The 16,825-nt window shown below is 40.3% G+C and overlaps 1 protein-coding gene across 4 annotated transcripts; it reads left to right on the top strand.

The window, feature by feature from the left end:
* Nucleotides 1-684: 684 nt before the first annotated feature.
* On the top strand, nt 685-13,794 carry LOC131235681 (bifunctional nuclease 1-like). 4 transcript variants are annotated; one of them, XM_058232967.1, is made up of 11 exons: nt 686-1,147; nt 2,670-2,981; nt 3,291-3,461; nt 3,589-3,638; nt 3,770-3,826; nt 3,910-3,975; nt 6,043-6,117; nt 9,876-9,994; nt 11,706-11,797; nt 12,775-12,833; nt 13,575-13,794. In XM_058232967.1, the coding sequence occupies exons 2-10, from the start codon at nt 2,681-2,683 to the stop codon at nt 12,828-12,830; spliced, it is 987 nt and encodes a 328-aa protein (XP_058088950.1). In that variant the 5' UTR covers nt 686-1,147; nt 2,670-2,680; the 3' UTR covers nt 12,831-12,833; nt 13,575-13,794. The 4 variants fall into 4 exon arrangements, with proteins under 4 accessions (XP_058088952.1, XP_058088951.1, XP_058088950.1 ...); XM_058232966.1 differs by having other exon boundaries at nt 687-1,147; nt 2,673-2,981; XM_058232969.1 differs by lacking the exon at nt 6,043-6,117 and having other exon boundaries at nt 685-1,147; nt 2,673-2,981.
* Nucleotides 13,795-16,825: the final 3,031 nt, after the last annotated feature.

Raw genomic sequence — 16,825 nt, 5'->3', positions numbered from 1 at the left:
CACAAATCTAAGTTAAGTAGAACAATTGACATCCGTCGTTTTATTGGTGTGGCCCACGTTATGAATGGATAAGGGAGATCTTTTTGATCCAACGATTTTGAGGATGTGGCCAACTTTTTCAACGGCTCAGTTTTCGTTATACACTTGAAACGGTGGTCTTTTGTGCTCAATGAATGGTAATTGTTCAGTGCATTGAGATGGATAGGATCAACAGGGGCATGTTAATATGATAAAAACTTTGATACTCTGGCAGAGTATGATGGACGATACACACGATCGTAGAAAAATAACTTAAAAGTTGTACGTGGCACATAGTTAGTCAAATCGAATGGTTCAATTATAGAATCCAATGTAGATTTATCATACGAAAAATAAATTAATCTTATTTGACCATCTTACTATCGTATTGATAGACAATTTATTGGACGGTTAAAAATGGAAATATTCAACGGTCTTACTTCTAGAAAAAAAGTGAGCACAAATCTGAAGTAAGGGTTGTTAAATCAGTATGAAATTGATATTTAATAGTTTTAAATAGTCGGATGCACAATCTAGTCGGTTGTATTTGAGTAAATATGTGCCAAGTGAACAATTTCTGAGTGCCAGCGTATCAAGCGTCATACGCAAGCCGCGTATCGTATAACTCCTCTTTTACATCCGCAGAACTCTAATCCTCATCCACTTCAGATTTTTCGCCTCTCTCTCTCTCTCTCGACTCCGGTTCTCTTTTTATATAACAATTCCTCTCTCACGTTTTAGTTGCTTCCAATCTCTGGAATCCGATTCCTTTCTCTCTAAGCTTTTCTATTTATTTTTTTTCTTCCTTTTTCTGATTTTCTGTAATCGCTGTAAATCCGTGCATTTCACGCTATCTGACACAGATCGGGTCGATTCTTCCTTTTAATCGTCGCAGATAGGCGTTTTCCTCGCCAAGATCGGCTAGATTCTTAAAAAACAAAAAAACAAAAACTGCTGATCGGTGGCGTTTTTGCTTTCGAAAGGCCCTTTTCTAGCGTTTCCCCGCCTGCAGATCGGATTTGCCTCGCAAAATTTTAGATTTCCTGACGAATTTTTGGTTTCTCGCAAAAATTACGGATTTTGAAGAATCTCGTAAGGTTACGGAGATTCGAGGTCGGAAGAGGTTAAGGTGAGGGGTTTTGTAGTTTTTTTTTTAATGCTTTGATTTGTTGGAGTTTCTAGAAAGTTGTGGTTTCGATCATCTATGCGTTTTGCGGCAAATCTGCTGAGAAGTCGTGAGCAGTTAAATTTTTTGCTTGAGAATCATCATTTGCGGTTGTTGAAACAGTTCCATTTCCATGCTTTCTTTGTGATGTTTGCAGTTACGACTGTTTTTAATGTATCGGGGATTCTTAAAAACAGAACTTGTTACGCTTGCGATCGTATGTAATTTACATGTTAGTTTGTGTTAGATTGTGTGAACTCGTAAATAGAGCTTGTTGTGTTTGCGATTAAGCATAATTCACATGCGAGTCGTGTTCGTTGATAATCGGATTGGAAAAATGTTCTGAAAGATTAATCTCCAGACATTTTTATTGACTATATATACCTGTTTGTAGGTTGAGATTCTGGTAGATTTTACTAGTGTTATAACTCAATGGTCTGGAAGAATTAAGAATGTTTTTGATTGGGACCAGCATTCTGAACAGGTTGGGGTGGATGCCGGTGTAATGGAAAGTTCATCTGGTGAGCCACCATGGAGAGGTGATGAATTGGGGATCACTATCAAACAATACATCCATTGATTGGTGGTTTTTTAGCCACTGCCTGAGGATTGGTGGCTGCATTTTCCCCCGTTTTTCTAACAATCCATTTGCATGCTGCAATGGGATGGCTAGGATCTTGTTCACAAAAAAAAAAAAAAAAAGAAAAAAAAAAGAAAAACAAAAAAGAAGAGGATGGCTAGGATTGCCAGAGGTTTTTTTTTTTTGTAGCATTTCTTATTTACAATGTAGTTGACCGCATAAATTGTTTTGGATCAGTAAAAGGTCCCAGGGGAATAGAATGTTGGCATGAGATCAATCTTGTTGCATGTCACTGTTGGCTGTATTTTCCCCCCTTGCCTTGTGACAGTCGATTTGCACGCTGCATAGGATGGCTAGGATTGCCAGACGTGTGTACTTGCGGCATCACTCACTTATAGTGGGATTGATCAGATGAATGGTCTGGATCAGTGGAGGGTGGTCCCCAGGGGAATGGAACACTGGCATGAAATCAGTCTTTTTTCATTCATAGGTGGAGAATTCGAATGATTATTATTATTATTATTATTGCAAACCTTGATTTATTTCACTGACTAATTTTTAGTTGTCTGGAATTCAACTGAATTCTGTTGAAATAATAAAATGCATACAATGGCCCACATTCATAGTCGATGAAGATCATTTAGATAATTGCTTGCTTTTGGTTTGCCAACCAAACATTCTTTTAGGAGATACCAATCTGATTTTGATTTCATGATATGGCTTGGGGTAATGTTATGGAAATTCGTTCCTTGCACACATGCCTGTTGCTCTCTCTCATGTTGAATTGGCTACTATGCTTTCCTATTCTGTTTCTTTTGTTACTCTCCATGAACCACCATTTTATTCCTTCATTTATTTTTGGCATAGTTGGGACCTCTTATCTTCATGTGTTTTATGTTGGTGAAGTAGGAGGCGAGATGGGAGCTTTACATGGACCAGTTATCTGCCCCTCTGTCCGTGTGAAACAAACTGGACTTAGTACTGTGCCGGTGAATGGGCCTTTCATGAAGTCTAAGGTTCTTAGAAGTGAATTTTGGGGATCTAAAGGGAGCTGCCGAAATCGAACTCAGGTCAAGGCTCCATCTCCTCATCCATACATAGGAGTGCATAGGAGAATCCACTGCACTTTCAGTTCATCATCGAATGGTAATGGAAGCAAGGCAGAGAACTTCGGTGAGAATGACGAAGAATATGTGAACTCCAGTGTAGTTGAGGCTGGTATGCTTGTCTGGCCATCAATCATTATATCCTTCTCTTGTGCGTCTGTATTCCTTTATAATGTGGGTTGCCTTTGTTGCTGTAAATGATTCATATGTTTTTGTGGGTCTTATTTATTTGCTAGTTTTGTGATAGTATTGACCTTTGGTACAGTTGATTAAAATAATATATACATTTCTTTATCTTCATTAGAAAACCTGCTTTTGGGTGCAAGATTTATTTGTTAAGAAATATTTATGGTTCCAAACTTTCAAGGAAACGATGGGAACTGTCATATATGATGGGCATTTTTTCCCGCCTCCCATGCAGTTGAGGTGAAAAGTGGTGCCGACGGCTTCCTAATTAAAATGCGAGATGGCAGGCATTTAAGATGTGTTCATAACAACCCTCAGGGTGGACATCTGCCAGATTATGCTCCACATCCTGCTATTGTTCTGAAGATGGAAGATGGAAGCGATCTTCTTCTTCCTATCATTGTCTGTAAGTGTATATTTCGCGAGTTGGGGTTAGCTATTTCAGAATGAAACTAGTAAAAACTCTGCTTCAGGAATGTATTCTACCTAATTTATTGTCTTTCTAACCAGTGCTTTTCCCTGTTTAATTGCAGTGGAGATGCCAAGCGTGTTGCTTATGGCTGCTGTCCGCAATGTTCACATTGTATGTGCTTCTCCAGTCATGGCTTTTTTCAACCCCATTTACACTTAAAATTTTGACTTTAGTTTCTAATATTATGTCTTCTTTTATCATTTACTGTGAGAAAGAGAACTAACCCTTCATTTGTACTTCAGGCTAGGCCCACTTTATATCAAATAATAAAGGAAATGATTGAGAAAATGGGATATTCTGTAAGTTCCACTGTTTATATCACCTAGTCAATTCCGATTATTGCTTTTACATTTTACGAACTTTAGTGGGACTTCCTTTTCAGGTGCAGTTAGTTCGAGTGACTAAAAGAGTAAATGAGGCATATTTTGCTCAGTTGTACCTTGCAAAGGTGACTCCCAATTTCTTCCTAGTCCTAATCTATACCACTCCTAAACGGCAAGTCTCTCTATTTTTGTGGCCCTCATGAATTTACATAACTGTCCTTACAAAATTACAGAACTATCTCTATGAAGTGATTTACACTTAACACGTGAAGAGCATTACAGTATTTTTCTCTTGCACCCATCAAATTATAAATATACCCTTTATAAACCATAATTTTGAAGAGTGTTTAAGTAATTTAAATAGGTGATGTTTTATATCTAGAATGAAGACCTTACGTTTCAAGAGTTACAATAATGAGGTGAACACATTTCTTATTGCGATATAATAAATTATTACTCCTCGGATGTAATTTTTATGAAGGAAAATAATTAACCTTATGGTTTTCTATAGAGCAATAAGTTTGTTTAGAGATTGGGCCCCTTAGCGGAGGCCCGGGAGAATCCAGCCACGGGGCCAGCTTGTTGTATCTTAGGTTCTCAAGTTTCCCTTTGTTTGGTTTTTCTTTTGTCTCTTGCGTGTTGGTTGTGCTTGTTTGTTTTTGTTTTTGTTGTGCTTCTTTGGCTCTGCCTAATAATTTCATTCACCTTTGAAAAAAAAAAAAACCTTATGGTACCATTATAAGGTTAGACGTTTTCAGAAGGTAATGGTATAAAGGCAAATGAGATTAACAAAACTCATCCACCTTATGCATCCTTGATACTCTCTTCATACACGAAGATCTTATGCCTGTTCATGCATAGCTACGTGGGACCACCATGATTACTTTGTGACATCAACTGCGTTCATCAGCTGCACCTGTCGATTCCAGGTCATATGGAATAAAATCATCTAGATCCACAACTCAGGCGGGTCACACTGCAGAGAACAATGGGGATGGGATGGTTGCATATGTTTGTATTGGGGCCACCATGGTGTTTATATTTCGTGCCAACCATTAATCAGATGTGACTAACCAGGATAAAGATAGAATAGTTCCTGGTATAGAACTCAGGTCACACCACGTCGTCTGAAGGAGGGTTTAGGCACATAATTCTACGTTTTTCTTGTGGTGTGACCCATCTCAGTGTTTTATTGTGCTGATCTTATGTACAGTGAAGGGTTACCACATGATTAACGAATTAGATGTCAAACCTACGAAAGGCCCGCAGTGCTTGGCTGTTTTATATGATGCACGATAGGTGATGTAAACTATTCTGCCCCTCTATACAAATTGCCAAATCTCTCTCTAGTGTGAGGAAATCTCTCTCTAAACTATAGGAAGAAGAGAAATGCTCCAGTGCTCTTGGAGCACTATAAGTCACAGTGCTTCAGTTCCACTGGGTTATTAGGGCAGTCCAATTGATTGATCTGAACTGTCCATTAAGTCTAGGACACATTTCATGGGCTACCATGAGAAAATCCCACTGATTGGACGATCCTATCAATCCTTAATTTGGTCCCTTTTTGTAGCCTTCCTTTTTATAAGCCCAATTGCCTAACAAAAGCTATTCTTTACAATCATAGGCAATCCATGATGATCCCTAAGAAATATAGGGATCAAATTGTTGATTGGACCTTTTTTTTTATTTTTATTTTTTTATTTATGTGAATGATCCTAACCATCATTATTAAATGCTACCGATCAGGTGGTAAGATTGTCGGATCGGTGTGATGTTTGTGTGGTAGCCCATTAAATGAGTGTTGTACCTAATCAACAGTCTAGATCAACAGATCGGATTGTCTAATTGTCCCCATACAACTGGGAACCCTATAACTTACAGGGCTTTGAGAGCATTGGAGCATTTCTCTTAAATATTAGTGAAAATGAGGAAAATAGAGAAATTTCTGAAAAACTAGGAAAAAGAGGATCAGATGCATACTTTGCAATTTTTATGTAGAATCACAAAAATACAATAATATTAAAAAAAAATACAGAAAAATTGTAAAATAGAGAAAATTGTGAGAACATTACGAAAAAGCAGAACATATGCATTTTTATGTGGGATAAATGCTCCTCTTAGTCTTCATAAAGTATATGGAAATCCCAAGCAGAGAAAATGGAGAGCTGCTAATGTTCTTTGGTTGAATATAGGTTGGCGATGAAACCGAGAGAGTAAGCTTTGATCTCCGGCCTTCAGATGCCATAAATATTGCAGTGAGATGCAAGGTATTTCTTTTACCCTCTTTTTAGCCAAGTGTTTGTTACTACATGACAATGCTGTTGCATATAGTGGAAAGTTAGATATATAGATAAGATGTGTTTTGCATACACAAACATGCAGGCATGCATGCAAACACATGTACTACTATTGCACACAAAAGCATGTGTGCCCATACACATACTATCATAAAAGGCATAACAGCCTGTTTATGACTTTACGTGACCAAAGTAACCTGACTAATTTAGTTCCCATTTGGATGCAACTATGTAAACAGGGGTTTCTCCCTACATTGTCAGTCAGCTTGGCTTTTTAGCGTAAGTCGACAAGTAGGGGCTTAGATAGGGTTTGTAGAAGTGCATCCAAATGCACGACACGAACTCTGGTCTGGATCTGAATGGTGTTTAAGTGTGAAATGCCCCTTTAAGGTCCCAACAACTATTCTCTCGAAACTAAGGTTTGCTATGCTCACACTTGATTTCTTACATAACCGTAATAGCAATGAGGGGATGAGACACACCTAAGTTAATCCTTGTGTAGACCATCCATTCGTAAACCTATCACTAACTGGCTAGAGTGGCCCACACACCAAAAAAATGGCGATGCACTGTCAAATGGCCATTGTATCATTGATCTTATGGGCTCCAAATCCATGCATGGACCACTCAGATTGGTACCCATATCAATGGTTTGGATTGCCAAGCGATAGGTACTACCATTGTTTCAAATTGAAAACCTGTAAGGTACTATGAATCTCGGGGCTGTGCATTGTATAACACCTTCTAGAAATGTACATATATTTATTGTTACGAGACTGCCACAGGAGCTATGGAGCCATGGGGAATTTTAAGGTCTTGTTTAGGTGCCATGATTTGGAGATGTGGGCATTAATGTATGGCTCCACTGTGGATTGGGGATATGCTGAAAATATCATAAACTGGAACGTTTGAACCCTTTGATTACTGCAACTATATTGCATTGAATGTAGATTTTTTGTTGTATTTTCTCCGTAACAATCTATTTCTAGGTTATTGATCAGAGGTTTGGATATTCTAATATGGGATATTTTTTAGGCATCCCCATCCATGGTAGGCCCTATCACATCAACGGTTTGGATCACGACATTATGGGCTATAGGAACATGTGTGTCAACTTCGGTGTCCATGAACCTGGAATCTTCATTGAGCCATATTGCGTCAGAGCGTATCGAGCCATATCCTTGTCTTTAAGGAAATGGATTTAACTTCTGTGTTCTTGATGCACATGTAAAAGTGCATCCAATGGAACAGCTAGAGGTGTGCTGTCTTTGCTATTTAGTTATCTTACATCCATGCACAGTGCATCCAATCAGTGGTCTAGATCTCACACATGTTAAGAGTGAAACATGTCTACAGTCTGGACCATACATGTATACACTAATTTTATTGGTCTGGTTGTTGGCTGTATAGAGTCCTTGGACAGCTGTTTGACTGATCATATATGGGTGTAAACATACCTACTTTGTAGCCAAATGTGTTGTACGGCAATTCCTATTCTCATGATTGCATGTATCAGATTGATTTCTAGATTGCATGGATAGGTGTATATGTGTTAGAGTTGCCCTCCAAAATGTCAGATCCAGAGCATTTGTTATTGTCTAATTCAGGCCTGTTTGGTAGGTGGAATGGAATTGCATTTGGTCCCATGCAAATTCCATCCAGCATTTGGAATTGACTGGAAGGATTGGGATTTTAGGTGGGATGAAATTGCATTTGGTCCCATGCGGGATTTCTGGTGGATTTTGATATCAACTACATCTATGGGCCCACATTGATGCATGCGTTTTATCCACACTGTCCATCCATAAGCGCCCTTTACATGTGACATTCGAGTTGCATATGCGTACAAGTGACCGACATCAGTTGTGAATCTGGTCTGTTGATTACAATTCCATGGTCCTCCAAATGTGGGTTTTGCTTAATACTGTTTTTCCCATACGAAGAATTTGATCCCAAACGTGGGGATTGGATGGTCAAAATACCATGGTTTTTCCAAACATGCAATCATTGTGCAATAATGGTGTTGATTCCATCTAATGCAAATCCATACAAATTTAATCCACGTTTTTGGTGCAAACTTGCAACCTCTTTTCTTTATATTCATTTTCAACCTTGTTTTCCTTATCTTTAATGCAAGGAAACTCGCATTCACACCCTCTCTTTTAATGCAAGCAACCCACTATATATATATATATATATATATATATATATATATATATATATATATATATATATATATATATATATATATATATATATATTCCTTTTCATTGATAATGCTCTTTACGATTGGTGATCTCCTTTATGATTTCTGTAATAGAGTAATACGAAAAAGTCCTAAAAAACAACAGCATTCAGATGATCCAAGCTGGCTCTGGCCTTGGCTAGAGAATCCTCGATTGCATTATCCTTTCAGTGCTTGGGAGAAATAAACAATCTGACCATGGAAAAGTCATGGGTTTCTTCAACCATGTCAGTCGCGCTCCAATGGAACACACCACCACTGCCCCAAGAGAGTGCGTTGTGTGAATCTCCCTCATTGCAACGAAGAACCTCCCTCCTATGCATCAACTGGGTGAAATGCCACTGAATAGATTATGCACCTTCTGCAATGAAGAACCTCCCTACAATGCATCGTCTGGGTTGAAATGCCACTGAATAGATTATGCACCTTTGCCCAAGAGAATATGAGACTGAATATGTTCTGGACCATCAGCTGCACTGCCACTTTTAATCATTAAAAACTCTGTTGTTTTGCCCTAGCCAAATAGACCACAAAACAGTGAACAAAACTATTTGCCATGGGATCCCACACCAGGATCATTGAACATTCGCAAATGGAGCGACTAACTTCATACCAAACTTGGAAAAAATAGCAGCCTAAATCACACCCAAAACACAACAGTGTAGGAGATGGTCGACTGTTTCTTCCTACTTGAAACATAATCTGCATCTAATTACCATTGCTAATCCCCAATTTTTCAGATGATATAAGCTGATAATTAGTCAGGACATGATGTTCAAGAGAAGGCCCTCACTTTCCGAGGCACCAGAGCCCTCCCAAATCGTTGAAAATGCACTGGATACAGCAGCTGTAATATAATCAGCACGCTGGCCATTGAATTGACAGGGAATTTCCATTAGCTTCTAGCATCCAAAACCTTCTGTCTATGCCCATACTGAAAATATGGAGCACAAACTGAAAATTTCACCCCTTCAAGTTTCTCTGGAATGTTGCACCAAATCTGCTGCCCACCCCCAACCACTTGCTGGAAAAAAAATGGGAGAGCAGAGCCCCTTTTGACCCGAAGCTGCTTTCAACTTTTAAAACACATCTAATAAAGTAACAACAGTACAATATGCATGAAGCCCATTTTTTTGCTCTACCCACATGCCTGTGGAGCCCTGCCTAGCCACATGCAAACATGACTGCCAATGTAGTATTGGCATTCGTGTGAAGTGTCTAATCTTTCCATCAATGGCCATGCTACACAGTCTTCCAGCCTAAAAGTTGGGCATTTTCTCACTCAGGTGGGCCTTAGTGCTGGAGGAAATGTTATAGCCATTCCTCTATTTTGTACACTTTGGCCTTGTGGGTGACTAGTTAATGTGTATAATTATAAGATACAAATACGTTTCCATGTGCATTTGTGCACTTTACTAGTACTATAATACCATAATACCTTGAAGTTTATGTTTATAATTGTATCGATGCTGTATCGATGCAGGTGCCGATTCAAGTCAACAAACATCTTGCTTATAGTGATGGAATGAGAGTTGTTGAGCCTGCAAAGGTGGCAATCCAGGCCCCACTCTCAGATGGCTTGTTGTTCACAGAACTGGACAGGTAAATCCTCTTGACAAGTGCATTGCATTTACTGTCGCAGTTTCCAAATGGAATGCAAAGAGATGGAAACATATATGGATCAAGAAGACAAAAAGAAAATTCCTTTATCTAACACGCATATAGAATACGTGTCATGCATGTGTCAGCAGGCTGTTAGATCGAATCTTATTGTATTTTCAGCTATTATTAATAAGCATAAAATTTTATTGTGTTTACAGCTATTATTTATGTACTACTATAATTATTAGATAGGGCTGTCAACGGTTGGGTACTACTTTATCCGTCTGTAACTGGACCGGACTCAGGTAATTGGATTCAGGTACTGTATATGAGTTACGAGATCCGAATCTGAATCCGACCAATTTGGGTACCATGGTCCATATATGAAATTAGGAATGGGCTTTGGATCCGGAATGGTCCGAACTCATGTTTGGGGCTGATTCAGGTTTTTACTAGAAGCATGCATTTTCTATGGTTTTAAATAACAGATAATTAAGTGAAGGATTTTTTTTTTTTTTTTTTTAAAAAGGATGTATATTCATGTATTTCAATTCAAATCCAATTAGTGGACCCAAACACTTCCGGATGTTTAATCTGTAATGAGATCTGGATCCAGATCCAATTAAATCAGATACTTTTGGTATCCATAGATGTGGGTATCCTTTGACAAACCCATTATTAGAGTACGCATGTTTGTTTTGATATGCTTTTCTTTGCTGTATTCTGATGTGATCATTATTTATACAATAGTCTTCTATGTATTGAATCCACAAACATGCGGGCACATTGGATTTGCTGGTTCACTGTGGTCATCCTGGTAAATGGCTGGACCCTGGCTGAGCAAAGTTCAAACTTTTAGCAAGCCCCCAAAGGGCCTGTATGGTTTTCAATTTCCCCTGTAAAATCATTGTAAATAAGTAATTATTATTTCCTTTGGTAATTCCTGCACCTTTACCATTGTGATGGTGACAGGTGTTGTTAGAAATTATCCTCTCCAAACCTGAGGGTAAAAACTGTTGGGCCCACCATGATGTATGTGACTTATCCACGCCGTTCATCCCTTCGGCCAGCTCATTTTAGGGCATGAGCAAAAAAAAAAAAAGAGGATCAAAAGCTCAAGTGGATCACACCACAGGAAACAGTGGAAATTAAACATCTACTAGCGAAAAGTTCTTGAGGGCCCCGGAAGTTTTGGATCAAGCTGATATTTGTGTTTGCCCCATTATCCATGTCTGTGTCACCTTATTAATGGGTTAGATGAGAAATAAACATCATTGTGGGCCAAAGGAATGAAACAGCTTTCAATGGTGGACGTTTAATGGACCACTGTTTCTTGTGGTATGGAGAGCTTTGGATCTGCTTGGTTTTTCGGGTCATGCTCGAAAATGTTGTTGTAAAATGGATGGACGGCATGGATAGGTCACATAAATCACGGTGGGGCCACTATTTTAATGGGGCCCTTTCTGGACTGGTTTTCATGGAAGAATTCCATCTCTTTGCAAATGCATGTAAGAATTAATATTGACCCATTTATGGGTATTTACCAAGGATTTGAAAAATCAAACACCCTAACAGTTGCAAATGAAGGCCCAATCCTACCCAGGCAAGGTCATAATTGCTGTCTGACACATCACGTTCTTATCTGACAAACGGTGCATATGCAGCATGCCTATTGTACATTGGACTCCAATGCAAATTTTTTTTTTTGCAGACCCGATGGTCAGCCATGCGTTGAAGCCAAAGAATTTAATCTGGTGCGTAACATGCTGATAGCTGCTATTGAAGAACGCTATGGAGATGCAGGTGAGATCTCTTATCACTTGCAATAATTTTCTTTCGAAAGATTTCTCCATATTTTGTTTCACAGGATAATGAAAATATTGTTATTTTCTGAATCTCTAAACTTGAAACTGGTTTAAGATCTTATAAAATCTAGGCCCAATCCATCCTCTGCACCTTGCGTGAAGCTACTTACCATGTGTCCCGCAAATATTGGATATCTGGCAAAATGGACCCATGGTCTTGACTTCCCACCACTGGGCATTGCAAAAATTTCTTGCACACATCAAGAATCAGTTGTTGCACGTGTAGATGGGAATCTTAAGTCTTAACATGAGTTTCAAAATGGAGTTTTAAATTTTTATAGTTTTGGAATGCTGTGAGATCCAATAATCTTGAAATGTTGAAAGATAACATGCACGCGGGATCTCATTGTGCATTGTGTATTGAGATTGTGCCCTTATTCCATCCTTAATGATTAGAACTGTTCATCCTTTATAATTGGTTAGATAAGTTGAATTCCAAATACTCCCATCTTAGTTCTGCTAATTTCTGAGCCTCTGGACTCTAAGAGCCTTCCTCTAAACCTCTGGTGCAGCATGTCCCACTCTCTAGTTCCATTGGTCAATATCCTATCCCCAAACAATATGCTGCTTCGGTGACCTCACTCGGTGGTTAATTCTTTATAATGAGCGGAAAAAGGTGAAGTGTAATGTTGAACCCCGATGGAGACCAATGACCCATAGCTACTAGGAACTCACTAGTCTCACCATAGATTAACCAAGTTCAGATGCCCATCGTGTCATAGTCCTTTTCCTTTTTCAATGACCCATAGCTACTAGGAACTCACTAGTCTCACCATAGATTAACCAAGTTCAGATGCCCATCGTGTCATAGTCCTTTTCCTTTTTCCCTTAAACCTCGTATTTCCACTGGAGTGCCTTTTCCTTTCTCCGATATTGGAACCATGAAAATTCACGTCTTTTGACGTTGTGTTGCAGCTCAATGGAGAGACGAGCTCAGCCAACTCCGATCTAAGAAAAAGAAATGGACATGACAGGTATGATGTTACGATCCCAAGGGTCTAACTTTACACGTTCCATCAGTCCTGGGCTTTTGGCGTATTAGTTAGGTTCTTAATAATTGGTATCAAAGCCAACACCATGTCTTGCCTTAAAGTCACGGAAGGGGTGACCTATGGAAAGTGCAACCTGGACCAAAGTGAAATCTACCACATCGTGGAAAGGGCTACTTAGGCAACTGGAGTGCAGCTGCCAAGTGGGAAGGGCTACCTGGATAACCAGAGTGCAGCTGCCATGCCTTGGAAAGGGCTACCTGGAAAAGAAGTCAGAGTGAGTGCAGCCACAAAGTGGGCCCCCCGCAAAGCGTGGTGGAATGTTATGATACCGAGGGTTTAAAGCACCTAACTTTACATTCCATTAGTCGTGGAGCTTTAGGCCTATTGGTTAGGTTCTTAACATATTAATACTTTCCATTTTCATATTGGATTGGCCCTGTGACTCACAATGGTTTGACCCTTCTGTCTGAATAGCCGGGACATGGTTTTGTTGGAATCCAGCAAAGAGGAATGCTAAAATGGTACACGTGCTGTAATGGGTTCGAAATCATTATGAATGCTGAAGGGTGTCATTTCCGGGGTTCCACAGCCTATGTGAACCAATTGAGGCACATGTGGCCAATGTGCACATGGGTCCCACATGCACACTCACTGCTAAGGACTAGCCTTCCTCTCCTAATTCATCTTTTTTATTTTCCTTACTGGAAAAATGCTCTATTGCAGTGACCTTATGCACAGGTGTAGATAAAGCTATTATGGAAAGCGGATGAGGATGAGGTCAGCTTCCGCATAGTCATATATATATAATCTATATACATGTCTACCTAGTCTAGTTAGTAAATTTGTGAATAACTGTACAGATGCAACTGTTAATGTGACGTGTTGGAGCTTGTGCAGCTTCTTTTGGTTTTATCATAATTCCATGCGAAACCTGTTAATCGTTTGCTAGTTGTTTGACAAGTTCAAGTGCCGTCTTGCTGCTTTTGAATGGAATGTGAAATGCCATTGGAATCATTTGGTCTTTGGCCCATTTCCCATTTGGCATACTGAACGAACGGTTCCTTTCTCATCCATGTATGCCGGTTCAGTTCCTTTCTCATCCATGTATGCCCCGTGCAGCAATGACATGGTGCCATGATACATCCGATGCCTCCAGAGGCACTGGGTTCGCCTCTGTTTTACTGTGTAAACTTTCTTTCTTCTTGTGTAAGCTTTTCGGGTGCACTTCAGTTGTATGGGTGAGATACAGTGGTTCTGCACGTAAGTAGGGCCCATCTGATGTATTCATGACACCCGATCCATCCATCAGTTGCATTGGCTTGTGTCACCACAGGAGTACGAAAATCAGCCAAAACCTGAAAATCAGGTGGGCCACAAAATAGTGGACAATTCGAGCTGGTGGAAACCTAATGGTAATGCCATTTGATGGATGGGTTGGATGCCATACACACACCATGTGAACCCCACATCTTGTTGATACCACGTCCTTGCTGCATGGATGAAGTGTCGTAGAACTCTCAATTGATGAAGGTGATCATTAATGCAGGCCGTTCATTAGCACTATTATGCGTACTACCAATTTTGGATGCTCCAAACCGTGCAAAGAGTACACAACCTTGGTAATATTATATTCTTCAACTGTTCAACTAAGGGAAGTAATGCAACATTTTTCATGGTTTGGATCATCCAATAAATGTGAGTTTAGGGAAGTGGCGATTATTAATGGAGGGCCCTGAACAATGAGAACTTCTACCACTAGTCTCTCCCATGGTTGGATTCAGTTATGGTGGGGAATTTCAATAATGAAGATGCTCCATGACACCTAAGGTGTTGATGGGCACACCAAAATACTCTCAATCTCATTGCATATCTGAACCGTGCACCGATATCAAGTTTCCCCAATTGCTCCCCCCTTCGTTTCCTGCCTGAGGAAATAAGCTAGCAGCGGTGGGTATAGCATGCTGTTATAGTTTGCTAGTGGCTCGTCCAGCATGACCAACGAAGAGGCTCTCTTATTGAATGGAGATCATCACCATCGATCAGACTGGGGGCCAGAAAAGTCACTTGTGTGTGCGAATGAGATCTCTGGTGAGAGATCCTTTTACATGTGGACAATCTAAGGTGGATGCTTCTAGATGAATGGGCTGGATGGATCATCACATGGCAGCAGAGAGCCAAATGGGTGTGGCCCCGGCCTCACCCAATAAGGTGCCGCCTTACCATGGGCCCCACCTTGATGTATACATTCTATATTTATACCCCTTTTGCCAGATTATTTTAGGGAATGGCATGAACCCAAAAATGAAGAAGATCCAAACCTCTGGTGGACCATAATATGGGAACGCTTTATCATTAAAAACTTCGTAGGCCCCACCGTAATGTTTTCTTAATATTTATTTGCCATCCAAACTGTTGATAAGGTAACTTCTGTGGCCCATTAATAGTCAATCACCACTGTTTCCTATGGTATGGTCCACCCAAGAATTGGATCAGCTTCATTTTTGGGCTCATGCTCCAAAATGATCTGAAAAAGGGATAGAGAGCGTGGATATAGAATGCATGTATGAAGGTTCGCCCTATGGTAAGGGCCTCACCATCTTGAATGAGGCCGGGGCCCGCACCTAATCCGCTCCCGAGCATCCGGGGAGCTTGATTGGCGAGTAGCATATCTTCTAGAAAACTCATGAAAGACGGCAAACGCAGACAAGTCAAGTCAGCTTTGTCAAGAAATGAAGGTAATCCTGTCATTTTCAGTTGGAAGGTAACTTCCCACCCCGTCATGTTAACATTTCCTATTGTCATTAATAAAAATAATAATAATAAATCCATCAAATTCGTAGTTCCCTACACGTCTCGAAGCATAAAGTCCCTATGATGACCAGATCACGCTTATGTGCTTGCGACTATCTGTTGAGGAATCAATGGGCCAGTACTATTGTCTATTGTACATGATGCTGTCCTGATGAGACGATACACACGTGCCGTGCTTTGTTCATCCAAAGCGCAGATGAGGTTGTTCCAGATCAGATGATCCTTGCCATCCATCCAATCTTTGGCCCTTTCTCGATCATTGCCATATTCTTTCCTTTACTGTGCAGTTGGGCTCTCTGATTGAAGGGTTAGGATCTTCCAATGGACTCCGGGTCTGCCTTGGGTCTAATATTCTGGTCTGGGTCATTAAGCCAATGGGTCCCAGATGTACGGAATGGGTGGATCAGGACAGTACATGTTCCCACCCAATTGGGAGCGGATTAGTGGTTGCCCGGGTAACACGTTTGTGGGAGACACTTTTTTTTATTTATTATTTTTTTTACACACCCACGTACGCCGCAGTGGAATTTCACCACCTGTGGGTTTGGAACCCAAGACATTGTGTTGAAACTCCTCAAAGTCTACCATTGAGGAAAGGACTGGAACCCATCCAGGTCGGTGACCTTATCAACAGGTTGGATGACAAATAAACATTACGGTGGGGCCTAGGAAGTTTTTATTGGTGGGCCTTCAATGTCCACTGTTTCCTGTGATGTCTTCCGAGATTTAGATCTCCTTCAGTTTCGGACCATGCCCAAAAAAAAAGCTGGAAAAACTGATGGACGGCCTGGATATACAACACATACATCAAGGTGTGCTCCACTTTCAGGGAAACGCTCACTAACCTGTTACCCGGGCAACACGTGGCCGTGGATAAAACGCTATACGACGCGATGAATGGTTGAGCAGTTGACCAAAAGTCAGGTCGGTCCACACATCAAATGAGCTTATACGTTCATTCATCAGTGGCTAGGACCAGCTGACGTGTTTGATTTTCGGGATACCTTCCATACATAGTAGAACCCAGCAGATGAAAGGTCAAGATCTTGTACACGAGAATTGCAAGTACGGATTTGATGAGGTTGGATTACCGGCAGGATTCGAAGACCGAATTGTCGGCTATGCTTTTGAGTATCAGGGTCCAAAACGGACGCCTGCCTACG

Source organism: Magnolia sinica, chromosome 19 (assembly GCF_029962835.1).
Source record: "Magnolia sinica isolate HGM2019 chromosome 19, MsV1, whole genome shotgun sequence".
NCBI lineage: Eukaryota > Viridiplantae > Streptophyta > Magnoliopsida > Magnoliales > Magnoliaceae > Magnolia > Magnolia sinica.
The sequence above is the reverse complement of the archived record's forward strand: the minus strand, read 5'-3'. Positions and strand labels throughout refer to the sequence as shown.